Genomic DNA, 20,979 nt, shown 5'->3' on the forward strand with positions numbered 1-20,979 from the left:
AAAGGCATGTGTATGGTGCCGGCCTTTAACGACGTTATAACACACAATCGACCAAATGGGCATGGCCCGTTTGAAGATTCGGGGCTCGGAGGAGACCGAGTCGGATTGGATGGCCAATCGGCGAATCGAACGTATCGTATCGGTTTAATTATTGTGATACGAAATTATGTCCGGCCGCTCCAAATCATAGCAAAAAAATGTCGGCCTAAGGGAAATCGTTTGGTGTATGCAATTGACAACACACATTTTCCGTATCCTATGGGGACTCGGAGACCCGGATCGGATTTTCCTCTGTCAAAGAGTTGGGCAGTTGCCCTCGCCTCTGTGAATTGGGGCTACAGACGGGTCGGATGTGAACGAAACCGATTCAGACCCGGCCCTATTTCTATAGCCTTAGATCTTATTGGATCAGGAACTTGTCCAAATTGATTTGTATTCAATATTGAACTCATTTACAATTAAATTGAATTATACCCATACTAGTAACGACCCAAATTGATGATGACCTGAACATATGACCGTACTACCCCAGAGAATAACGCTATTTCATAGCATAGGCGCAAGATATCACATGCCTTTATAATTCAAGTGGAACTCGTTTCCTACGAATTTTCGTTTTTGGCAAAACTCCTACGAAAGCTGTTTTTTTGGTCGGCTGCACACTGGTTCTCGTGGGAGAGCTCTTTACTGATTCCGTGACACTTTGCCCCTTTGCACTTTTCTCGACAAGTTTTTGGGCAGATTTTTTTAGCGACAATGCTACCAATTGTTTCAGCATGTTTCTCCGGTCACTATTCCTCTTTGGTCAGTGTTCTTTTGCACTGTGTTCATTGTCAACCTCCTTTGTGTGATGTTGTCACCTACTTTTATGGGATTTTAATGGATATTTGTTAAGATATGCATTTATATTTTCTCACGAAATGTTTCAACTTATTCCTATGGGATTTTGATGGGCCTTTTGTGATTTTATCATTTCTTATAAATATAATTTTTTGTCAATCTTATTTTGTAGAATTTATTAATGGTTCACTTATTTTGTTGATGTTTTGCAAATTATGAAGTTAAAAATTCATACTGCTTGAATGTGATGTACACATATGCTTGCAGTGCAGTAACATCACTATTCGCAAGTGGATTGTTCAATACAATCATGCATAAGATTGTCAAACATTGTCATGTTTTCATTTGTATTATGTATTTTTTTTTTTGTATCTAATGGCCATACAGTTGTGTATTTTCCTGTTTAGTCATGTATTATTGATTAGTTTTGTCATGTTATTCAAGTTAACATGACATGAATATATGTTTTGTATTATAAGTCTACTCATTGTTTCATATTTTAATGTCAATTACTCTGTAAAATGTTAAGTTACGGTGGATTCAGAAAATGTAAGGGTTTACTATCGCTATATTGATGACGAGGATTGACGAACTTTATTGTTGTTGAGAAGTATTGACTTTAATGATGTTGTTGAATTGATGAAATGAAAAACTAGGTTGGTTGAGGGAGAGTTGAGGTTTCACTTTAATTTTCAAAGAGAAGATTGTGATGGTAATATAAAGTTGACGCCCATTGAAGATGACGATGGTGTGACTTTGATTTTGAGCAATACTGATGTTTATCATGTAATTTCACATTATGGCGATGATAGATTGAGGAAGCGCAAAGACGACAGTGAGCTTACACACTCCAAAGATAGGAGAGCTTAATAAGGCATCATCAAAATGCATATGATTTGAATTAAGGGACGATGTTGTCGATAAAGTCTCATCATGTTATTTTTTAATTTTTTTGTTACTTTATATACGTTGAGTTAACACAGGTATCCCCTTCAAACCTCGAGGAAGTCATGACAAAAAAAAAGAAAAGATGATGACAAGGTCTTGAGTCCCTATACACATAGTTGACTTGTGATGTAAGCAATAGTGTCATGTGAATTATTGTTTTAGTTAAGTTAATATGCAATATCAGTCCAATATCAAATTATTTGATATGGTTTTTAATGTGTAGCATATTCATTTCTTTATGGAGTGACTTAGATAATTATACAGAGTCTTAGTAGAGAAATGTTACACATGTGCTTTCGTCCCATCAATTTTCATGGTAATATGCAATGTTGTTGAAATTGATGATATTATTAGAGTTTTATTGGAACACATTTTTATGTTATATTTGCAACAAATGTTGTATTATAACAACCCTAGTGCGCTTGATGTGATAAGTGAGAAGAATATCGATGATCGATCTGATTCTTGATTTTGATAAGGTTCCTATGTTGTTGTAGTATTTGTAGATGTACCCCTAAACTTATGATTTCATATTATAGTGTTACTTATAGTGCATTATTCTATAATTTTAGGTTTTTCTGTTGTGTTGGCATAATGACCATCATTGTATTTTTTATGTGATACGTCCAAAGCAACATGGAGTTTGTTTTTATAATTCACTATGGTGTTCATCGCGTGTGGAAATGGATGTTCACATATTGGTATCATACGTTGTGATGAATTGTTAAGAAAATTATTTTGTATTCATTATTATTTTGCATATGTTCATTCTTTTTAAATTTTGTAATTGAAGTTCATGTGGTGGACATTTGGATTGAACATGAAAGCGTAAAACCTTATAATTGTTGGAGCAACCCCAAAGTAGGTGAATGGGTAAGTAACAACATGATGCAAGCTCTTTCATGCATATGTGTATTATTAATATGTACAAAACATGATATGATATAGGTATGATTGTGTTTAACATGTTCTTCTCTTTGTCATATAACTTCTCAATAACGATAACTTTCAATTTTGTGAGGTACTTCATATTAGTGTTTATTTATCATTCATAGCATACAAATTAGATTAGTTAAATTGTAGACTAAACTTTTGTCTCTAAAATATATAAGAGGGAAATGTCAAATCTTACAAAGAAACTCGAATCAGATGAAATAAAAAATTGAAGGTAGAAAAGCAACAAGAGATAAAGGATCAAGAGATGAAGGAATAGAATGGCCATAAAGCAAATGAGGATTGATACAAGGATGACATAATAGCAACATCAGAGCCATTTTTTTATTGTTTTGTGTATTGTTGACTGTGTTGATCTTTGTCCAATTTAAACTCTTTTATCTCATAAACTCATGATATGGACAATTTGATTTGGTTTGTACAATATTATATAATCTATTAAACTCTTAAACTCTTAAACTCATGATATGGACAATTTGATTTGGTTTGTACAATATTGGTGAGATGTATTGAAACTGAATTCATGTGTTTTACTTTGGCATTTTTAATTAAAGGAAAAGTAAGTTTCACTATTAGGTCTTTCTTGAATGAAAGTGAATCTCAATTTCATAAGTTATTATGGTTGAAATGGATTTTAAATGAGTTTTGCAATTGACTTTTTAACACGAAGCTCAATTTCACCAGTTTGTACAAATGCCAGAGTTTCGTTTTTCAATTGGTTAACACGAATATCAATTCCTTCAGTTTCTATGGTTAGAAAGGAATTGCAAAATGAGCTTCACTATTAATTTGCTAATGTTAGGTTTAGTTTCTTAAGTTTGTATGAATGTTAGAGATTCACTTTTCAATTAGGTAAAGTGAATCTCAATTCATTCAGTTATATGGTTGAATGAAATTGCAAAGTGAGTTTTGCTATTGATTTTTTATTATGAATTTTAGTTTAATTATTTTGTACTAATGTCAAAGATTCACTTTTGATTTGCTTACATGAATCTCAGTTTCTTCAGTTTTTGTGGTCGAAATGGATTTGAAAACGAGTTTTGCTATTGACGAGTTAACGTGAAGCTCACTTCCATCGGTTTGTATGAAGAGTTTTGTTTTTCAATTGGCTAACGTGAATCTCAATTCCTTTAGTGCAATAATTTGAATGAAATCGCAAAATAAATTTCACTATTAATTTGCTAATATGAAGTTGAATTTCTTCAGTTTATATGAATGTTAGATATTCGCTTTTGCATTAGATAATGTGAATCTCAATTCTTTCAGTTCTTATGGTTGGAATGAAACTGCAAAATGAGTTTCACTATTAGTTTTTTAATGTGTAGTTCAATTTTTTAAGTTTCAATTAATCAAATATTCGTTATTGATTATAAAAAGTGAATTTCATTGTACCACTTGAAGCGAAACTCTGTTTTGCCAATTCTTTTAAGTAAAAGTCAATGATTTCCTTGAAACTCGTAGTGTTGCATTGTGTATGCGAAACAAAAAAAGCGCTTGATACAAGCGAAGAGGCACCCAGAAAAGACAACAGTCGATAGCCTTTTAGTGAAGTAGCAACTACATACCGGATTTTTGGCGAAGAGCTCTAAGAAGTTTTGGTGAAACGACACCAAGACGTTTCTGCACAAGTATTCTCTTTCCTCTTCCTATTCTCACATTTTTCATAGGTAATAGAGTGTCACTACAATGGTTTTGTGTGAATGGAGTTTCACCCATAGTGTTTAGGTAATTTTTATGGAAGGTCATGATAGTTACAAAGGGTTGGCAAATAAAAACTGTTTCACTTTTAAATAAGGAAGTTTCTCTTTTCTTTATTATTATCAATGTAAGGTTTCATAAATAGAGATTAAGTATGAAAATGAGTGGTTATTTTTGGGTGTTCTTTTCTATTTATTGTCTTCCTCTTTTCTATATCATAGTGATGATGATGTACTATTATTTGTTGTGGTTACCTAGCAAAACTAAGTTTCACTTTTTACATGGGTTCACCAATAGTGTTTAGTTTACAAATTTTTAGTTAGAATTTGGTGTTCCTTTTAATTTATTGTTTTCCTCCTTTCTGTATCAATTTTGAGGATGGTTGCTTATTATGGTTTCGTGCACCAAAATGGAGTTTCACTTTTTACATGGGTTTGCCAAAAGGGTTCAGTTTGAAAATTATTAGTTATTTTTTAGTGTATTTATTTTTTATTATTTTCCTCCTTTTTGTATCAATTTTGAGAAAAATGTATTATTGCTTGTGGTGGTTTCGTGTACCAAAATAGTTATGCTTTGATCATGGGTTTTATTAATAGGGTTTGAGTTTGTAAATTATTGATCATTTTTTGCTATTCCTTTCTGTTTAGTGTTTTTTCGCTTTTTTGTATCAATTTTGGAAATGGTGTACTATTGCTTGTTGTAGTTTTATGTACCAAAATGAAGTTTTGTTTTAGAATGGTTTCCGCTAGTAGGGTTCAACTTTTCAAATTATTGGTTGCTTTTTGTTGTTCCTTTCTATTTATTATATTTATCTTTTTTGTATCAATTTGGAGAATGATGTATTGTTTTTTGTTGTAGTTTCGTGTACCAAAAAGGTGATTCACTTTTAGTGTATTTGTATATGAAAAATGAGAAATTTATTCATTTAGCAATACCTTATATATTTTTTGTGTGCAGATGGTTGTCGATAAGATCTACTCTTTCGGAGACCTAGCTTTTGGTACAATGAAATTGGGTGAAGACCTTTTAGGCTTCCATGTCATGATTATCAAGACGAAATAAATGACAATTTGGATTATAACATATTTGCCAAATGAGCTAAAAATGATAGTATAGAAGATCACCAAAGAAGTGTCAAGTTATATGAGCATATATTTGATGTGGACACTTCTACCATAGTGAATTTGAAGTCAACAGATCTAGGAGTTGCGACTATTTATCTCGAGGCCAATTTGAATTTGAGCCCAACAGTGGATTTGGGTAAGGATTAGCTATACAATATTTGACACCTATAATAGAGCATGCCAACGAGGAAAGTTGATCAGTGCACAAGGCAAAACCATAGATGTTAAGTACCCTCTCATGGCATTTGCACATGCGATAACTAAAGACATTGAGGCATCAAAGGTATAGAGCCACAATCAGCAGGAGAAAGTAACAACAACAATGCTCGAACAATCAAAGGAAATACATAGACAAGTGAAGGATGAATGAGTATCAATACATACAAAAGAGTACATGAAAGTGGTGGTCTACCAGTCACCAACTTTTCATACAAAAAATGATGGCACATGAGAGGAGAGTGTGTCTCCGCACACAACAAAGAAAGATATTAAGAACGTAATGGCACTTGTCTCCGAACCACCAAAGCTTAAATGCATTCAAGGAGAGAAAAGAACGCTAATTTATTAAAACTTATTACTTGTTATTGAGTAGCTTATCATATAATTAGATAACTAATGATGTCAAATGTAATTGTTTTTGTAGTCATCGAGTTTCAGAAGGCAAGGCTCAATGTGATGCACTTTAGAAAGTTTTTCAAGGTTAGGTTATGGAGATTTAAGCATACCAAAGTAGATGTAATGGCCGATAGATAATGTAAATACAAACACATTCCAATTTCTAAATTTTGAGATGGCCATGACTTTGGAGGATATGGCACACATTATGAGTTTGAAGTGTCATGATAGACCTGTCTCGATGAGATGGTTGAAGCAATATTTAAAGGAAATTGGTGAAGCAATATTTGAGAGCACCAGAGATGATATTTAAAGGAAAGAGAATCTCGATGAGATGGTTGCGACATATATAACATAAGAAGAAAAAACTAGTTCAAGCTCCAGGACCATACGCAGACAAGAAGCTTTAAGCATTCTTTACATATTTCTCTGGGGTATACTTATTTGGAGATGCGACTGGGGGGGGGGCACTTCATTGGCGCATATTTATAATTTCTTATATAACTTGGACAAGGTTCTAGAGTATGCATGGAGCACCACTACCCTTGCATAAATCTATGCATTAGTTGTTGCAGTACATAAAGGTATAAATGTTTTTGCTTATAGAGGTATGTCAATCAATTGTTTGTATTTTTGTTTGTTTGAATTATATTAAAATATAACATTTGTCAATGTTACTATATTGTCAGATTTGGAGGCAAAAGCACATTGACATCAACTCTTATGAACAACGGTCTGCAGTCCATCAATTTCCTCTTTTGTGCATGAGTGCATTTAACAAGGACGAGTAATCTAACTCAAAGTGTTGCAAGAGAGTGTTGGAGAAGCAAATGTCGTTGAAATAGGAATGATACAAAATTGCTCACATGATGGATTGATTACATGAGGATGATGTAAGGTGAAATTGTAATTTATGATATATATTTTTATTTTTTAACAAGATTTTATATTGCATCACATGATATATTGTGTGCAATAGGTTGTCCAGAGACCATACAATGGAGGTAAGAACATTGAAAAGGACGTGGTCATGGAGGCTATAAAGTTGGCAAGGAGAGATGCATTGATGCACAACATGATAGAGGTTAAGTGTCAATATGTCAGTCAAGTAGTATGGCAACTAGGAATGTGTCAACTAATGCCGTTAGCACCGGCATCATGCACAACTAGAATTCAAGTTTCAGGCAATACAAAACATGATTGTGATTTCAACAACATATTCAGGCTTAAACTTTTAACTTGGGACGATGGAGGTGCAGCCATTAAGGTCTTAGATGGCAAAGGGTTCAAACTAGGGTACATGGAAGCTTATAGTCTCTAGTCTTTTAGAGTCATTTTTCATGATAGCCCTGGTGACAATAATACATGAAAGCAACCCAACACTATAAGTTTTGAAATATTTTTGTGTATTATCAGGGTTAAGTTTATATATTTATGTTTAATAAGTATTATGTTTACGTAATATTCTTCAAATTTTAAATTATAAAAGATTGCAAAAATATAAAAGATTGAAATCAATGATGAAGAAGGTCAAAGCTCAATTAAGACAATTGGGTGACAATGAGGTGGAATATCACTCAGATGATGCCTCAAAGACTCATAAGATACATTTCACTTCAATATCAAGAAAAATTGTTGATCAATATAAACATTTCATTGCCTATGTGCTTGTGATGTATGTGTACATTTTCATATATGTTCACAACTGTTGTTACATGTAGCTTTTAGTTTTTTTGCATAGAGTTCATTCTGTACATGTTATAAATACATTTCAGTTCTGTCTATAAATATTATAGTTATTTTTTAGTTTTTTTTGCAAAGAATTGATTTTTTTTGAACGAGTTCTACAGGTTTTAGTTGTGTCTATACATATATGCATTTTCTTTTTACAGAACAGAGTTTCACAATTTGTAAAATAGTTACACCGGTATAGTTCTACCTAAAAACAGAGTATCATTTTTTCTACTTTTAGGAGAAAGAGTTCCGCTATTTTGTGATAGCAAAAATCACTGTTATATTTCATTGTCGGAAGGGTGTGATCATCATCATGACTCTGAAAGTTGACTTCGTTGTTTAGATCTCTAGGTGAATCTCGGTTACACCCATATTTGGATTTTCGCAAGAAAGGAGTTTTGTAAAAGTGTGGTGAGGGGGCGAAAGCCAATTTTGTTTATGTTCGAGCAAAAGGGTAAAATCATCAAAAAGACCTTCATATTTAGAGAAAATCAAGTGGGTGGGTATTCAGAGAATATTGCAATATCTTCTGGCTATGTTGTGAAATAGCATTAATCTCAAGGGTGGTACGGTTATTTTTTGTAAAAGTAAATGAATTAATTCATGGTTCAAACCAGGGGTGCAAGTGGGTCAGTTCCAGATCGGATATCCAACCTGACTGAAAGGTGGATATGGTCCATAAGATAATCCGATTTTTATAAACTGGTTGGATTGGGGATCTGGTCCACAAGATAATGTTTGGTTTAGTCATATTCGGGCTGGAAGTAAATTAATTAGAAGTTTGAAAACTGGATAAGAACCAGGTATAAACCGAACTGGCTTTATCTATTTCACATGAAATCGAGCATACTTGACCCATTTATGTGGATCAAGTACCAGAGCAAGTCCAATCACATTTGGATCCAAAATTCTACCATGTTTATGAGCCAGATCTCGCTTTTAAACTAGACCCACTCATTGAAAGTCAGATCCACTGTGGGGTCAACCTTGACCTAACCCAAACCCAACCCACTTGCAACCCTGCTTCAAACCGGTTTAAACTCGACATGTATACATTTGTATTATAATTTTTTTGAAATGATCAAAATAAGATTTTTTTTATGTTTTTATTGAACACTAGTTGTCCCTTAAGATTATTCAGTTTAGTACTCTACTTAGGCCTAAACTATGTCAACGGGACACGTCATTTTGGCCATGTCGTTGGTGACACGTGCAGACAGGCTGATAATGGCACACATATGAATATTATTTTAATACATTTTAATATTAGTTTAATAAAAATATTCTTAATATAAAATAATTAAAAAATAGTTCTTATTAAAGAAAAATTTTAAAAATTCATTATTGTAAAATAGGGCAGGGATCCAAAGAGTGGCCAAGTGCCATACTATTCTACACAACCAACCACATGACAACATTTCATGTGGGGCCTTCCCTCCATAGCTGTGAGCTCCGTACAATGAGGACATGTGATTGGCTATAGCACTTAGCCATGACACTTAGCCGCTCATTTGATATCAACTCTCTAACCTTTTAACCCATTGTGATCGACAACCTACTCGGTTTGTTATCAAACTAAACTAAATCTGAACTAGGGATGTCAATGAATTTGATTTGATTGTATCTGATATCGGACTGAATTCAATTCGGTTTAGTTGCATTGGGTAAGTCAAAACAATATCTGATTATAATTGGATGCATATATGGTTTTGGTTTTTTGTTACTTAATCAATTTACATGTAAAAGAGCAGATCTAGTATAAGCTTTTCATCATCCATATCTTGACAACCAAGCAAAGCAAAGATCCATATATTGACAAGTCTTCATTGAGATCCAGAGCATATATATGTTGTTATGCTGATTTCTCTAATTTACAACTTGAGAGTTAAGAGAGCCTGTTTTCAGTGCTGACACTCTTATTTTTTGTGCTTGCACTGAAAACAGGCTCTCTTAACTCTAAGTCCTAAATGAAGGAGGCATGAAAGACAGTGGGAAAATTTGAAAAAAACGAGAGAGGAGGAGAAAGGTGGTGGTGGGTGGTGATGAAATAGATGGTGGTGGTGATTGTGAGATGGTGGGTGGTGGTGAGATGGGTGGTGGGGAGTGTAAAAATAAATTTTCTCTTGGTAGGAAACATTCCTCCACCCCCTCCTCCCCTCCTCTCTCCTGGAGGAATGTTTCCTATAAAAAGTGTATTTTTAGAAAAACTCTCAGCTAAAAAGTCTCTCTCATTTGGAAATATAAAAAAATCTGCATGAATTTTCCATTCTGCATCAGTTTTCCTACATCTTTCTCTCTAAAAAATGTGCCCTAAAGGAGCATTTGCATCGCAGCAGGAGGCTCTGTGTCGCAATATGTGCAGAGCCTGCTTCCGTATAAACAAAGTTGGACCACCTCCCACGGGAAGCAATTTCGCTGAAAGAGAGTGGTCATGTTGATTTTGGGACTCTCTTTTTGCAAGGAAAGAGAGCCCTCTGTTTGCGCAGCGATGGTGGAGCCCACAAAAATGCTTCATGCTTTGTGCGTTGATGCGGAAACCCCACCCTTTTGGTGACACACAAACGCACCCTAAAACCATACACATCCTGATCACCTGTGATGATAGCCAGATTTTGCAGCATGAAAAGTATGACTCCTGGGGCTAGTTGATACCAATTTTTTTAAGGCAAGCTGGGGGCAGACCCCACCAGTTACACAACATACCATTGGGTTTTGAGCTTGCAACATTCCAACAGATGGTGACATGCACTAACAGCTCCTACCAAACAAGCGGAGTCCCCTTTGTTAGCTGATACCATGGTCATAAATTAGGCCGAGATTTTGAAAATCTCACAATATAATTGCTATATCCACAAGTCATGAAAATCCTAATAATATTGCAAGAATTTCAAAATCTCATATATTTTCATTATATAGTGATTCTCTGTGTTAATTTAGTTTTCATATGCTTTCTTTAATTTGCATACCCCAATTTTTTTGACATTTTTTTTAGAAAAAAAAAATCTAATTTATAACAAGATTGTCCTTTGCCGCGAAAATCCCAAAAAATGAGATTAGTGACTATAATTGGCATTTATCAATGAACTTGGCCATTTAAATAAACTATATATAGGTTATTTTCACATTAGACAAAGAGACCACTACTTTGGCTCGCTTCATTTGGAATTGAAGGCAATTTTATCTTTAGGTAAGACTACCCTCTTGACTTAGGTTTTTTTGGTTAGGTTGTGACCTTGAAGGTGTAACTACTTTGACAAGTTGTAACTGGGCAGGTTGAATTTCTCTACCAAAGTGGTGACAATTTTACTCACCATGACCCACCTCCAAGCAAGGTTTCCAACCTCAAGGGAAAGCTTCATTGTCAGTCTCTTTGAAAGGTTGGACATCAGGCTGGGTACCCCCGATCGGCTTTCAAGTGCCCAATTAAGTTGGCATTGACTGGGCTTGGGCTGCCCCAGCCTGGCTCATAAAATGGGCCAAGTTATGATCTAGGGTGCAACTCAATGAAGCCAACCAAGCCGCTCGTTTACCAGTCGAGCTTAAAGGGGTTGTCCTGAACCCGTTAACCCGAACACAGCCACAGTTTGGTCATTCTTTCAGCAGGCTTATCTGGGCACTAACGGGAATGTCCACCCTTATTTGAAAGTATGTCTCTCTGTCTATGACAAATTATCAATGCATATTTCAAATTAATATAAGGTTATTTTGCTCCTATGTTAGTATGTTAGAGGGGGATACTATTTTTGAGGGCGGAACCGGTGCTAAATTATGAAGAGTCAGTATCAATTTATGCCGAATTGCTTCACATACAGTTCCTCCAAACACATTTTTCAATAGAATCAAAGCCAATTTGAATTGATCCTGTAACAGATCTTCTATATAATAAATACTTTTATTTTTCAAGTGATTCATATAGTCAAGTGTACCCATTTCAAATTTCATTCCGATCAAATGATCAACATACATCTGGTGGTAACAAAAATGTATTGTTGTTATATCAAAATTCAGTCCGTCATTCATATTTAGTGGCAGTTGAACCTGACTGCCAACGTTCTCTACGGTACAACCTGTCAGCTGTGGAGCCCAACAGAAAAAGGAGGACAGATCAGGGGGCGGCAGGCTAAAGTGTGCAATGTGATTGCACCCGATGTGCCTTCCACCATTTTGGCTGTCTTTATGACACAACGCTGACATGCCATGATGCATGAATAGTATTTTCATCTTATTTAATAGATTTTAATAATAATATGTTAAAAATGTATTTTTAATACTAAAATAGCAACAGATGGTTTTTTATTGATTAAAAAAATTAAAAAGTTCATATTGTATCTTATTTGAAAAAAGTTTTCAAGCCCATGTGTCAAACTTAAGCTGCGAGCCGAGCCATACCGGTGTCTTTGTGAACATAGATGAACTCAATTAAGAGGGCTCATTATATCATGTAATTTGGACAGTAACTTTCAAATGAGATAACTGAATTACCAATAGTGTTAAATGTATATGCAGCATCGCTGCATGGTGAGCTTATAGCAATACTGGTGTGGTTTCCTTCTCAAGAAATGTTGAGATGGATAGACAAGCAGTAGCTGAGCAGAACGCCATGCCAGGGCCACTGCAATAAAAAATGACGTCGTTACCATTATTACCTGTGTGAAACCTTTATGTTACTTTGTTTTTTTATTTATAACCCGAAGAAATCAACCAGGCAGTAAGACCTGGTCACTCTGGCTCAGCTTGTCATCGTGTCCACAGCATAAAACTCCGAAACTAGGACCCCTGTCCTGGGGCTTACACATTGGCTTGCGCAGAAGGGTGACACCCATGAGAATCGAACCTTGACTGTCTGTCTAGCAGCCAAGGCCCCACCCACTACACCAACACCCATGGGGCTACTTTGTATCGTGGAATCCTTGGCCATGGCAACAAGAAATAGTGAGAAGCATTTTTAATCCATGGTTTACTTAATCCAGGTCCAATGACTCATAAAACCTTCAATTTCTTCCTGAGAAGGCATACTTAGCAAAATATGGGAATCCCCAGCGTCCTGGTGCATGTGATTCTTTATGTTAAAAGACTGAAATATCCTGAAATCCGCGACTAAAAACAAGAAATTAGTTCATTAGGAAATCTCTATTGTGTCATTTTGGTCTCTCACTAAAAATTGTTTGCCAACATAGATTTGCAAGGAACCTGTGTGTGTTAGCCTGTCATTGACAAACAATTGAAATTTGCACTGGCAAACCACCGAACCCAGTTTTGATTAAACAAACAACAGCAACACATAACAAATCATTGATACTTTGTATACGACCAGATGGGCATAAAATTATCTGGTTTCATTGTATTCATAAAATAATGTTTAGTTAGTCTATAAACATGGAGATCATGGAAGGACAGAAATTGCATAAGCTGAATATATTTGATATATGCTAAACTGATTGATGCTTGGACTGCACATTGGCAGCATGAGCGGATCGTATGAAACGCTGAGCAGCCAGAACAGTTAATCACGTCGTCCCCCTCTACTGTAGCTCAGTTGGACCCAACCAAGATGGGATTAACGGTTCTGGCTGGTAGGTGACATTGCTACTGTCACCCAGCGTTTCATACTATCCGCTCTCCATTGGCAGCTCAGCCTTCTGAAAGAAGATGACGAGCATATCTGTCATGGGTTTGATCCCCTCCGGGCCAATGTTGTCAGAATTGTAATGGACACTGAAAACGATTCAGGTGAATTGGCCGATTCCAATTCTGAAATGAATTGAACAAAATAGGATAATTTTTAATCAGCAGATGGCACGTTTTCAAAAAATATTAAAAAATTTAAAACCATTTTTAAAAATATTTAAAAATAAACTGAATCAGCCTGGTTTCCTATTGATTTCTGCCCGATACGCTATGAATCGATACTGAACATAATTCCAAATATCTTGATGTGGGCAACCCGGCACTGAGCTTACTTGATAGTCAATGCATCAATATCAATGAGTGTGAACATAGCGTGGCATAGAAGTTCCAACTTGGCTCAAGTCTTAGAGCTAATCTAATTTGGGTTGGTCAAGCACAAAGTCATGCTTTTGAATTTTTTAACATTATGTCCTCGTAATGCACATTTTCATCCTGCCACCTAGGTCAAATTCATCATTGATTTTGTGGTTAAGTTCTATTCTTTCTTTGACCGAAAGAAAAAATGATAATAAAGAAAAATATAGAAAGTAATAATTTGTCAGCTGAAAAAGATTATAAAATATTGACACTTACACAATATTTTATAAATATATAAAGATAACTTAACCCATTATAAATTATTGAATCATAACCTGCTATCCTTAAAGAAATTGCAATCAACATCTGACTAGTGACTGGGTTAGTTACAAAGAAACATAAATTAGTCATGGTTGTTCATCCATAAACCCCAACAGTTTTTGTCTCCTTTCTCACTCTTCTTTCAAGTCTCGTCTCTTCTCACCCTATAAATCCTCCCTCCCCCTCCTCCCCACAGCCACAACCCAGTCAAGCAGCTCCTCATATCTTCCTGTCGGAAAACCAGTACCAATTTTCCGGCCACCGACAACTCAACATATCCTTCTCTAATGGCTGTCAAGTTGGGTTTGGTCTTGGCCATTGCTTGCACATTGTATGTGCATGCATATGCTCAATCCGGCTGCACCAGCGCGCTCGTCAGCCTTTCGCCTTGCTTGAGCTACATAAATGGAAACTCATCTACACCTGCAGCAACATGTTGCTCACAGCTTGATAGTGTGGTCAAGGCCCAGCCTCAGTGCCTCTGCCTGGTCCTTGGGCCCAATGCTGGTGCCTCACTTGGGGTCACAGTTAACCAGAGCCAAGCACTAGCTCTCCCTGGTGCTTGCAATGTGCAAACACCTTCACCTAGCTTGTGCAGCTGTAAGTACCACTTGCATTTGTCAATCAATTCTCTATGAGTAAGGTGTAGGTGCAAACTAAGAAATGAATGGAGTCTTTTTGCTTTTTTTTTCTCAATCTGACGATGTAGATCTGTTCTACATGCTTTGTTTTTTATAAAAGATTGTCTGACTCTGCAACAAATTTTATAGGGTTTGGCCCAGAATTTTCATAAACATTCAAGGCTTAAAAATTCGTTTTTTTTTTCTAAAAATGCGATTCAACTGTAGATATTCTTAACAAATGGTCTACGCTGAACACATCTGAAAGGTCAGATTTGAAAAATGCACATTTTAGAAGTGCACTATCTACATAATTTGAAAATTTGATAAATTTGTATCAAATAACAACCAAAGGATGAAGGTCATCAATAATACATTGGATAACTTAAATGACTTTGGGTGGCCTTTTCGTTTCATCAAAGCAATGGGTACATTTGCGACTAACAAACGATATAATCTTATATCTTTTAAAACTTACAATATCCTATTAGAAAATTAGGAAATTACACTTCAGGTTGGGTTATTCTTTTTATATGTCAAAAGTTATCAATAAATTTTTTTTGACAGCTATCACTGGCTCACCCACTTCATCTCCTGCTACTCCAACTGATGCACCACCAAGCTCAGTCTTGCCATCCCAGCCATCTGGGACAACCAGCTCACCAGCTACCCCGTCAGGTAATTAATAACACCCATATATAAAAGCCTGAAATAATCACCTTGGGCTTTCACATTTTGAGATGGGTCCTGACCCAATTCAGACTTTCTGGAACCTTGCTTGGGTCTAGGTTCAGACTTAGCTGGAATCCAGTGTAGGACGAGAACCGGTCTAGATTAAGCCAAGATTGGTGTTTGAGCATGAAATCAATCTCTAAGGCCTTGTTTGATGCGCAGGACAATCCTGCGCGGCAGGGACACCAAGGCCCCATGTGGGATTGTCCCACATTTAAAACACTGGACCAAGCAGTCCATGCAGGGACCGCTTTGTTCTGGCACACTGATGGGAAAGCACGGCCAGTGTGGTCCCGTACTCCTGGGTGCCAGGGAGGGGTATATCAAGGTCAGACTCGAACCCACATTGCACCAAGCAACGGCTCTCCATGAGATCGATATTCAAGCTTTTTCTAAAAAACCCATATTTTTAAAATATCGTGAGATTTTCCCTGGACGAGATTTTCCGTAGAACGAGATTTGTGACTACGGCCTATAACTCTTAGGCAATGTTTGGGCTTGATATAGAAGTCCAATTGGCACTATGCAATTTTTTTTTTGTTTTTTTATACTATAGTCCTGGTTATGGAGTGCCTTGGCTTGTTGCTGCACTGGCTGGCTGGTGTAGAGAAGGCTTCAAACTCAAGTGTGGGGAGTGAAATTGCTTTATATTTACATGTATTTCCACTGATAAGTAGTGCTTGGTATTGCAGGAAGTGTCACCCAATCCCCACCTTCAACTAATGGAAGCCCCATGAACTCTGCTCCTTCTCTGATGGCCCTCACTGTCATCTTGCTCATTTCTTGTGCTTCTGCTGCTGGGTCCTTTTGAGTAGGGTTGGATTTGATTGATTGGGATTTTTTAGTTTTTTTGGGGGAGCGGGGACTCCATAGTATTCTTTTCTTCTGTTTTTGGTACTCTTGTTTATGGTATTTTGTGATATCTTGTGATTGTGAGGGGTTGTATTGTTTTTGTTAATAATATGACATGAATTGTGTTAGTTGTTTAATTCTCTCTCTCTCTCTCTCTCATGGAAGAGATGTAAACGGTTCAGATTGGGGTTGGATTGTGGCTAATATCAGATCTGTCTAATTGGAGTCATTCAGAAAAATAAAATCTAATATTGAATTTGATTAAATACATATCGGATTTGAGTTGGATGTCAGATAGCATCCAGCCTGTTGGCATTCCTATCTGATACTGAATGTTGGATTTGATGAGGTAGAGGTGAATCCAGATTCAAATCTTATTGGTAATTCTGCATCCAGCCAAAGAAGTTTAGAAGCAAGAGTTTTACACAATGTTGTCATAATCAGTTTTTGAACCGAATTGATTTTTCAAAAAAATGCATGAATAGGTCTGAATAAAATAAAATCGAATCGGTTTATTGAAAGTCTAGTTTAAAAAATAAATAAAAGTTTTCTATATATATAGGTCGATGCAACACAAGGTGACTGCACCAGTGTTCAGAGAAGAATACTTACACAAGTGTTCTACCTACCAAAGGGGAGCAACGTAGTGGCTGACAAGTGATGGGATCAGATCAGTGTGAGCTCTGACGGTAATGAGCGATATCCAAACCGTAATACGGTCAGAGCTCCTTTGGATGCCGTTGAACTGAAGACTAACATCATCCAAACCTGTATGGATGATACACCCATCACTTGGATGGACCACACGTTTTTCCCGATGTCGTTCATGTTCTAGATGAGTGACATCTTAATGGTTTAAAATGAACGGCTCACAATGAGCCTTATTCACTGCATTTTTAAGATGGACGGTATCCAAGAGGCCTCCAGAGGTGCATTTGACCTGATCCTCTCTCCTTATTAAAAAAGGGGCCCAGCCAAGTGTACTGCCACGCACTTAAAAGGGCCAAGCACACCCCAGCTGGTAGAGCCAAGCGGCTTATTAAGAGCCGAGCTTGGTGAGCTAATCACGAGCTGGTTTGTTTTCTTTAAAAATTTATTTTTAAGTGTTTTAAACTTGATAATATATAAATGCATTTACCAACAAGGTGCCGATTCAATTTCATTTTGATAACATTGGTTTTACATGTATAGGATACAAACAGATCAAACTAAGGTTAGATTCCAACCCGAATGCAATAGAAAGCATAAACCCGAACTCAAATCAGGACCAGGAAAAAGTCCTTATCATACTAGTCTGATTTTCACATTATGGTCTTATTCTAAGATTCATGCCCGAGTGTAATGCATCAAATTTGGATCAAACACCAGACTAAATCCAATCCGTTTGTGTCCATATTGAGAACTCTTTGAGTTGCAAATGGGCTGGGGCTTTAACCATAATCTGACCCACAATTATGGGTCCAGATAGCTTATATTTGAATTAGAGCTGGATTGAGGTTGGGTCTTTGGAACAGAGTTGGAATCATGGGTAGGCCAATACAATCAGGTATGGTGGGTATGGGTTAGAAATCGGCCTAACCTAGCCCGTTTTACCGTCTTCACATATCAATCAATTGGTTTTACTTGTTTTCACTGAATCCTGTTTTCAAAAAGCCTATTCCTACTAAAAAGTGCATGATCACAAAGGGTTATTTTGATGAAAAAAACGGAAGCTTGCCAAAGTCATTTGTACATATAAAAGAAAACTTTAAACCTTTGTCTCTCATGCCAAATATACTTTGAGTTTCAAGGGACCATATTCTAGAATGAAGGGAAGAATGGCGTTGAGTTGCTTCACTAGTTTTCCTTTTACTCGAAGAAACCGCACCAGGCGCACAGACCTAGCCGTGATGGCTCAGCCTGTCGCTTACGCCTTACGGTCTCTGTCTATGTCGGCGTAAAACTCTGAGGGCTTATGCAGGGGTGACACCCATGATGTTTGAACCTAGACTGCCCGTCAAACGGTCTAGGCCCCATCCCACTACGCCAAACCCCTTGGGTCTGAGTTGCTTCTATAGTTTACGTATATAGAGAGCATACAAGTTAACCACATCTACTCAGTCAAGCCACATATATATTGTAGGACCGATTTGTCAGACAAGGTCAAGTGAGATTATAAGATGATACTCGGACAAGATTGATCCGACCTATTAGAAAATGGGTCTAATTGGACATATCCATAGTCAGATTCACCAGCTCTTAAACATAAGGGTTTATAGGCTCAACAGATTACTGTGAGGCTGAGCTTGCTGCTCCGGAATGTCAATGGTTCGTCCTGAGTCGATATCCGACCGATCTGAATCTGTTTACTCGGGTTTGGTAAGCAAAACTGGAATTGAATGCTAATCAGACACAGATTAATCTCTAGGATTTTCACATCTGAGTCCGAATTTTGAATCCTACATAATACGACCTGATCTGTTAAGATATATACTCTAATCAAACTTGGGTTTGGTATAAGTTCCACACATCCCAGTCTGAATCCATTTTTTTAGATTGGACAAGATTCGAGTCGAGTCTGACCTGTTTGCATCCTCCTATTATGTTGCTCAATGTATCATTGACAATGAATGTGAATATAACATGGCGTAGAAGATCCAACTTGGCACAAGTCTTGTACCAAGACAACTAGCAAGGAGATGATCCAATTTGGGTTGGTCCATCACAAAGTCAAGCTTTTGAATTATTGAACATTATGTACCAATAATGGACACTTTTTTCCTGTTAACTTAGTCAAGTTCATCACTTATTTTTTGGTTCAAGTTCTTTTCTATATTTGACCAAAAGAGCCACAAATTTCTCAAAAAAAAAATAGGAAGTAACGATTTGGAAGCTGGAAAAATATAGAAACTATCACTTACCCAATGTTTTATAATGATATAAGATAACCAAACCCATATTAAATTATTGAATTATAGCCTGGTGCCATCAAATAAATTTCAATCAACATCTGACTAATGGCTAGGTTAGTTAGAAAGGAAATAAAGTAGGAAGGGTTGTTCATCCATAAACCCCAACTGTTTTTTGTCTCCTTTCTCAATCTTTTTTCAAGCCTCTCCTCTTCTCACCCTATAAATCCTCCTCTCCTACTCTGGATTGCCACAACCTCTAGCTTCTGGCGACCAGAAAACCAGTACCAATTTTCCGGCTGCCGACGTCTCGACATATCCTTCTCAAATGGCTGTCAAGATGGGTTTGGCCTTGGCCATTGCTTGCACATTGTATGTGCATGCATATGCTCAATCCGGCTGCACCAGCGCACTCGTCAGCCTTTCGCCTTGCTTGAGCTACATAAATGGAAACTCATCTACACCTGCAGCAACATGTTGCTCACAACTTGATAGTGTGGTCAAGGCCCAGCCCCAGTGCCTCTGCCTGGTCCTTGGGCCCAATGCTGGTGCTTCACTTGGGATCACAGTCAACCAGACCCAGGCAGTAGCTCTCCCTGGTGCTTGCAATGTGAAAACACCTTCGCCTAGCATGTGCAGCTGTAAGTACCACTTGCCTTTGTTAAACAATTCTGTGCGACTAAGGTATAGAGGTGCGAATTATGTAATAAATGGAGTTTTTTCTTTTAATCTGACCATGCAGATCTGATCAACATGTTTGATTTTATAAAAAAAAGTGAACTTTTAAATGTCAGACTCTGGCACTTAAATTTTATAGGGTTTGGCTCAAAACTTTCATAAATATTCGAGGCTCAACAAATCTTTTTTTTTTGTTTTGGAAAAAATGTGATTCAAGTGTAGATTCTTAACTAATGGTCTTTGCTCAATACATCTGCGAGGTCAGATTTAGAAAATGCACATTTGGAGTGTGCCGTATATATAATTGAAAATTAGTTAATTTTGGATCAAATAACAACCAAATTAGGGGTGTCAATGGGTCGAGTTTGACCCGTACCAAACCCTATAGGGTCAGGGATTGATGATAAAAAAGAAAGCTCTGACTAGAATCCGGGTCGGACCCAAAGGGTCCGATTAATATATGGAGTCGGGTATGGTTTGTGAAATTTCATACCAGACCCAGACCAGACCCGAGTTCCGATTAAAATCCACAATTTTTAATGTAAAAATGAGAAAAAAATTTATTTTACCGGGTATGGTCTGGGTCTGGTTCATGTAATCCTTATACGATCGGGGTATGATTTCTCTTATGGTAGGTCTGATTAGACTTGGGTCTGGACCGGGTACCATAATCTCAAATGAGGTTTGGGTCTGGTTCTACCTGGCTCTGAACCAAACCCTACCCGTTGACACCCCTAAACCAAATGATGTGGGGAATCATTAATTATTGGTAACTTAAATGACTTTGGGAGACATTGGCGTTTCATCAAAGCAATGGTTATATTTGCAACTAACAAGCAATATAATCGCCCGCCCGGGTTGCCCAAGTGGTAAGGATGGTTCTTGAGAAGGTGGTGGAACCCAATCTTGCCAGGATCGATTCCTCCTGGGATCAGGCCTTTGGCTCGCCTAGTAGATGTTCTTTGAGAGCTAGGAAACTCACCTGGGGTT

The 20,979-nt window shown here is 36.9% G+C and overlaps 1 protein-coding gene across 1 annotated transcript; it reads left to right on the top strand.

Annotated features, from left to right (window-relative positions):
• The first annotated feature begins 14,506 nt into the window (after positions 1-14,506).
• On the top strand, positions 14,507-16,382 carry LOC149827675 (uncharacterized). Its single transcript, XM_090018550.1, has 4 exons — positions 14,507-14,819; positions 15,407-15,517; positions 16,128-16,196; positions 16,264-16,382. The coding sequence occupies exons 1-4, from the start codon at positions 14,507-14,509 to the stop codon at positions 16,380-16,382; spliced, it is 612 nt and encodes a 203-aa protein (XP_089874676.1).
• Positions 16,383-20,979: the final 4,597 nt, after the last annotated feature.

The sequence above is a fragment of the Nuphar pumila genome, chromosome 10 (assembly GCF_984573655.1).
Source record: "Nuphar pumila chromosome 10, dmNupPumi1.hap1.1, whole genome shotgun sequence".
Lineage (NCBI taxonomy): Eukaryota > Viridiplantae > Streptophyta > Magnoliopsida > Nymphaeales > Nymphaeaceae > Nuphar > Nuphar pumila.

What these genes read in the sequence shown, in the direction of transcription:
- LOC149827675 (XM_090018550.1), top strand. Translation starts at nt 14,507, where the DNA reads ATGGCTGTCAAGTTGGGTTTGGTCTTGGCCATTGCTTGCACATTGTAT. An exon ending in CTCACCAGCTACCCCGTCAG is followed by an intron (nt 15,518 to 16,127) that starts GTAATTAATAAC and finishes TTTATACTATAG; the next exon opens with TCCTGGTTATGGAGTGCCTT. An exon ending in AGAGAAGGCTTCAAACTCAA is followed by an intron (nt 16,197 to 16,263) that starts GTGTGGGGAGTG and finishes TTGGTATTGCAG; the next exon opens with GAAGTGTCACCCAATCCCCA.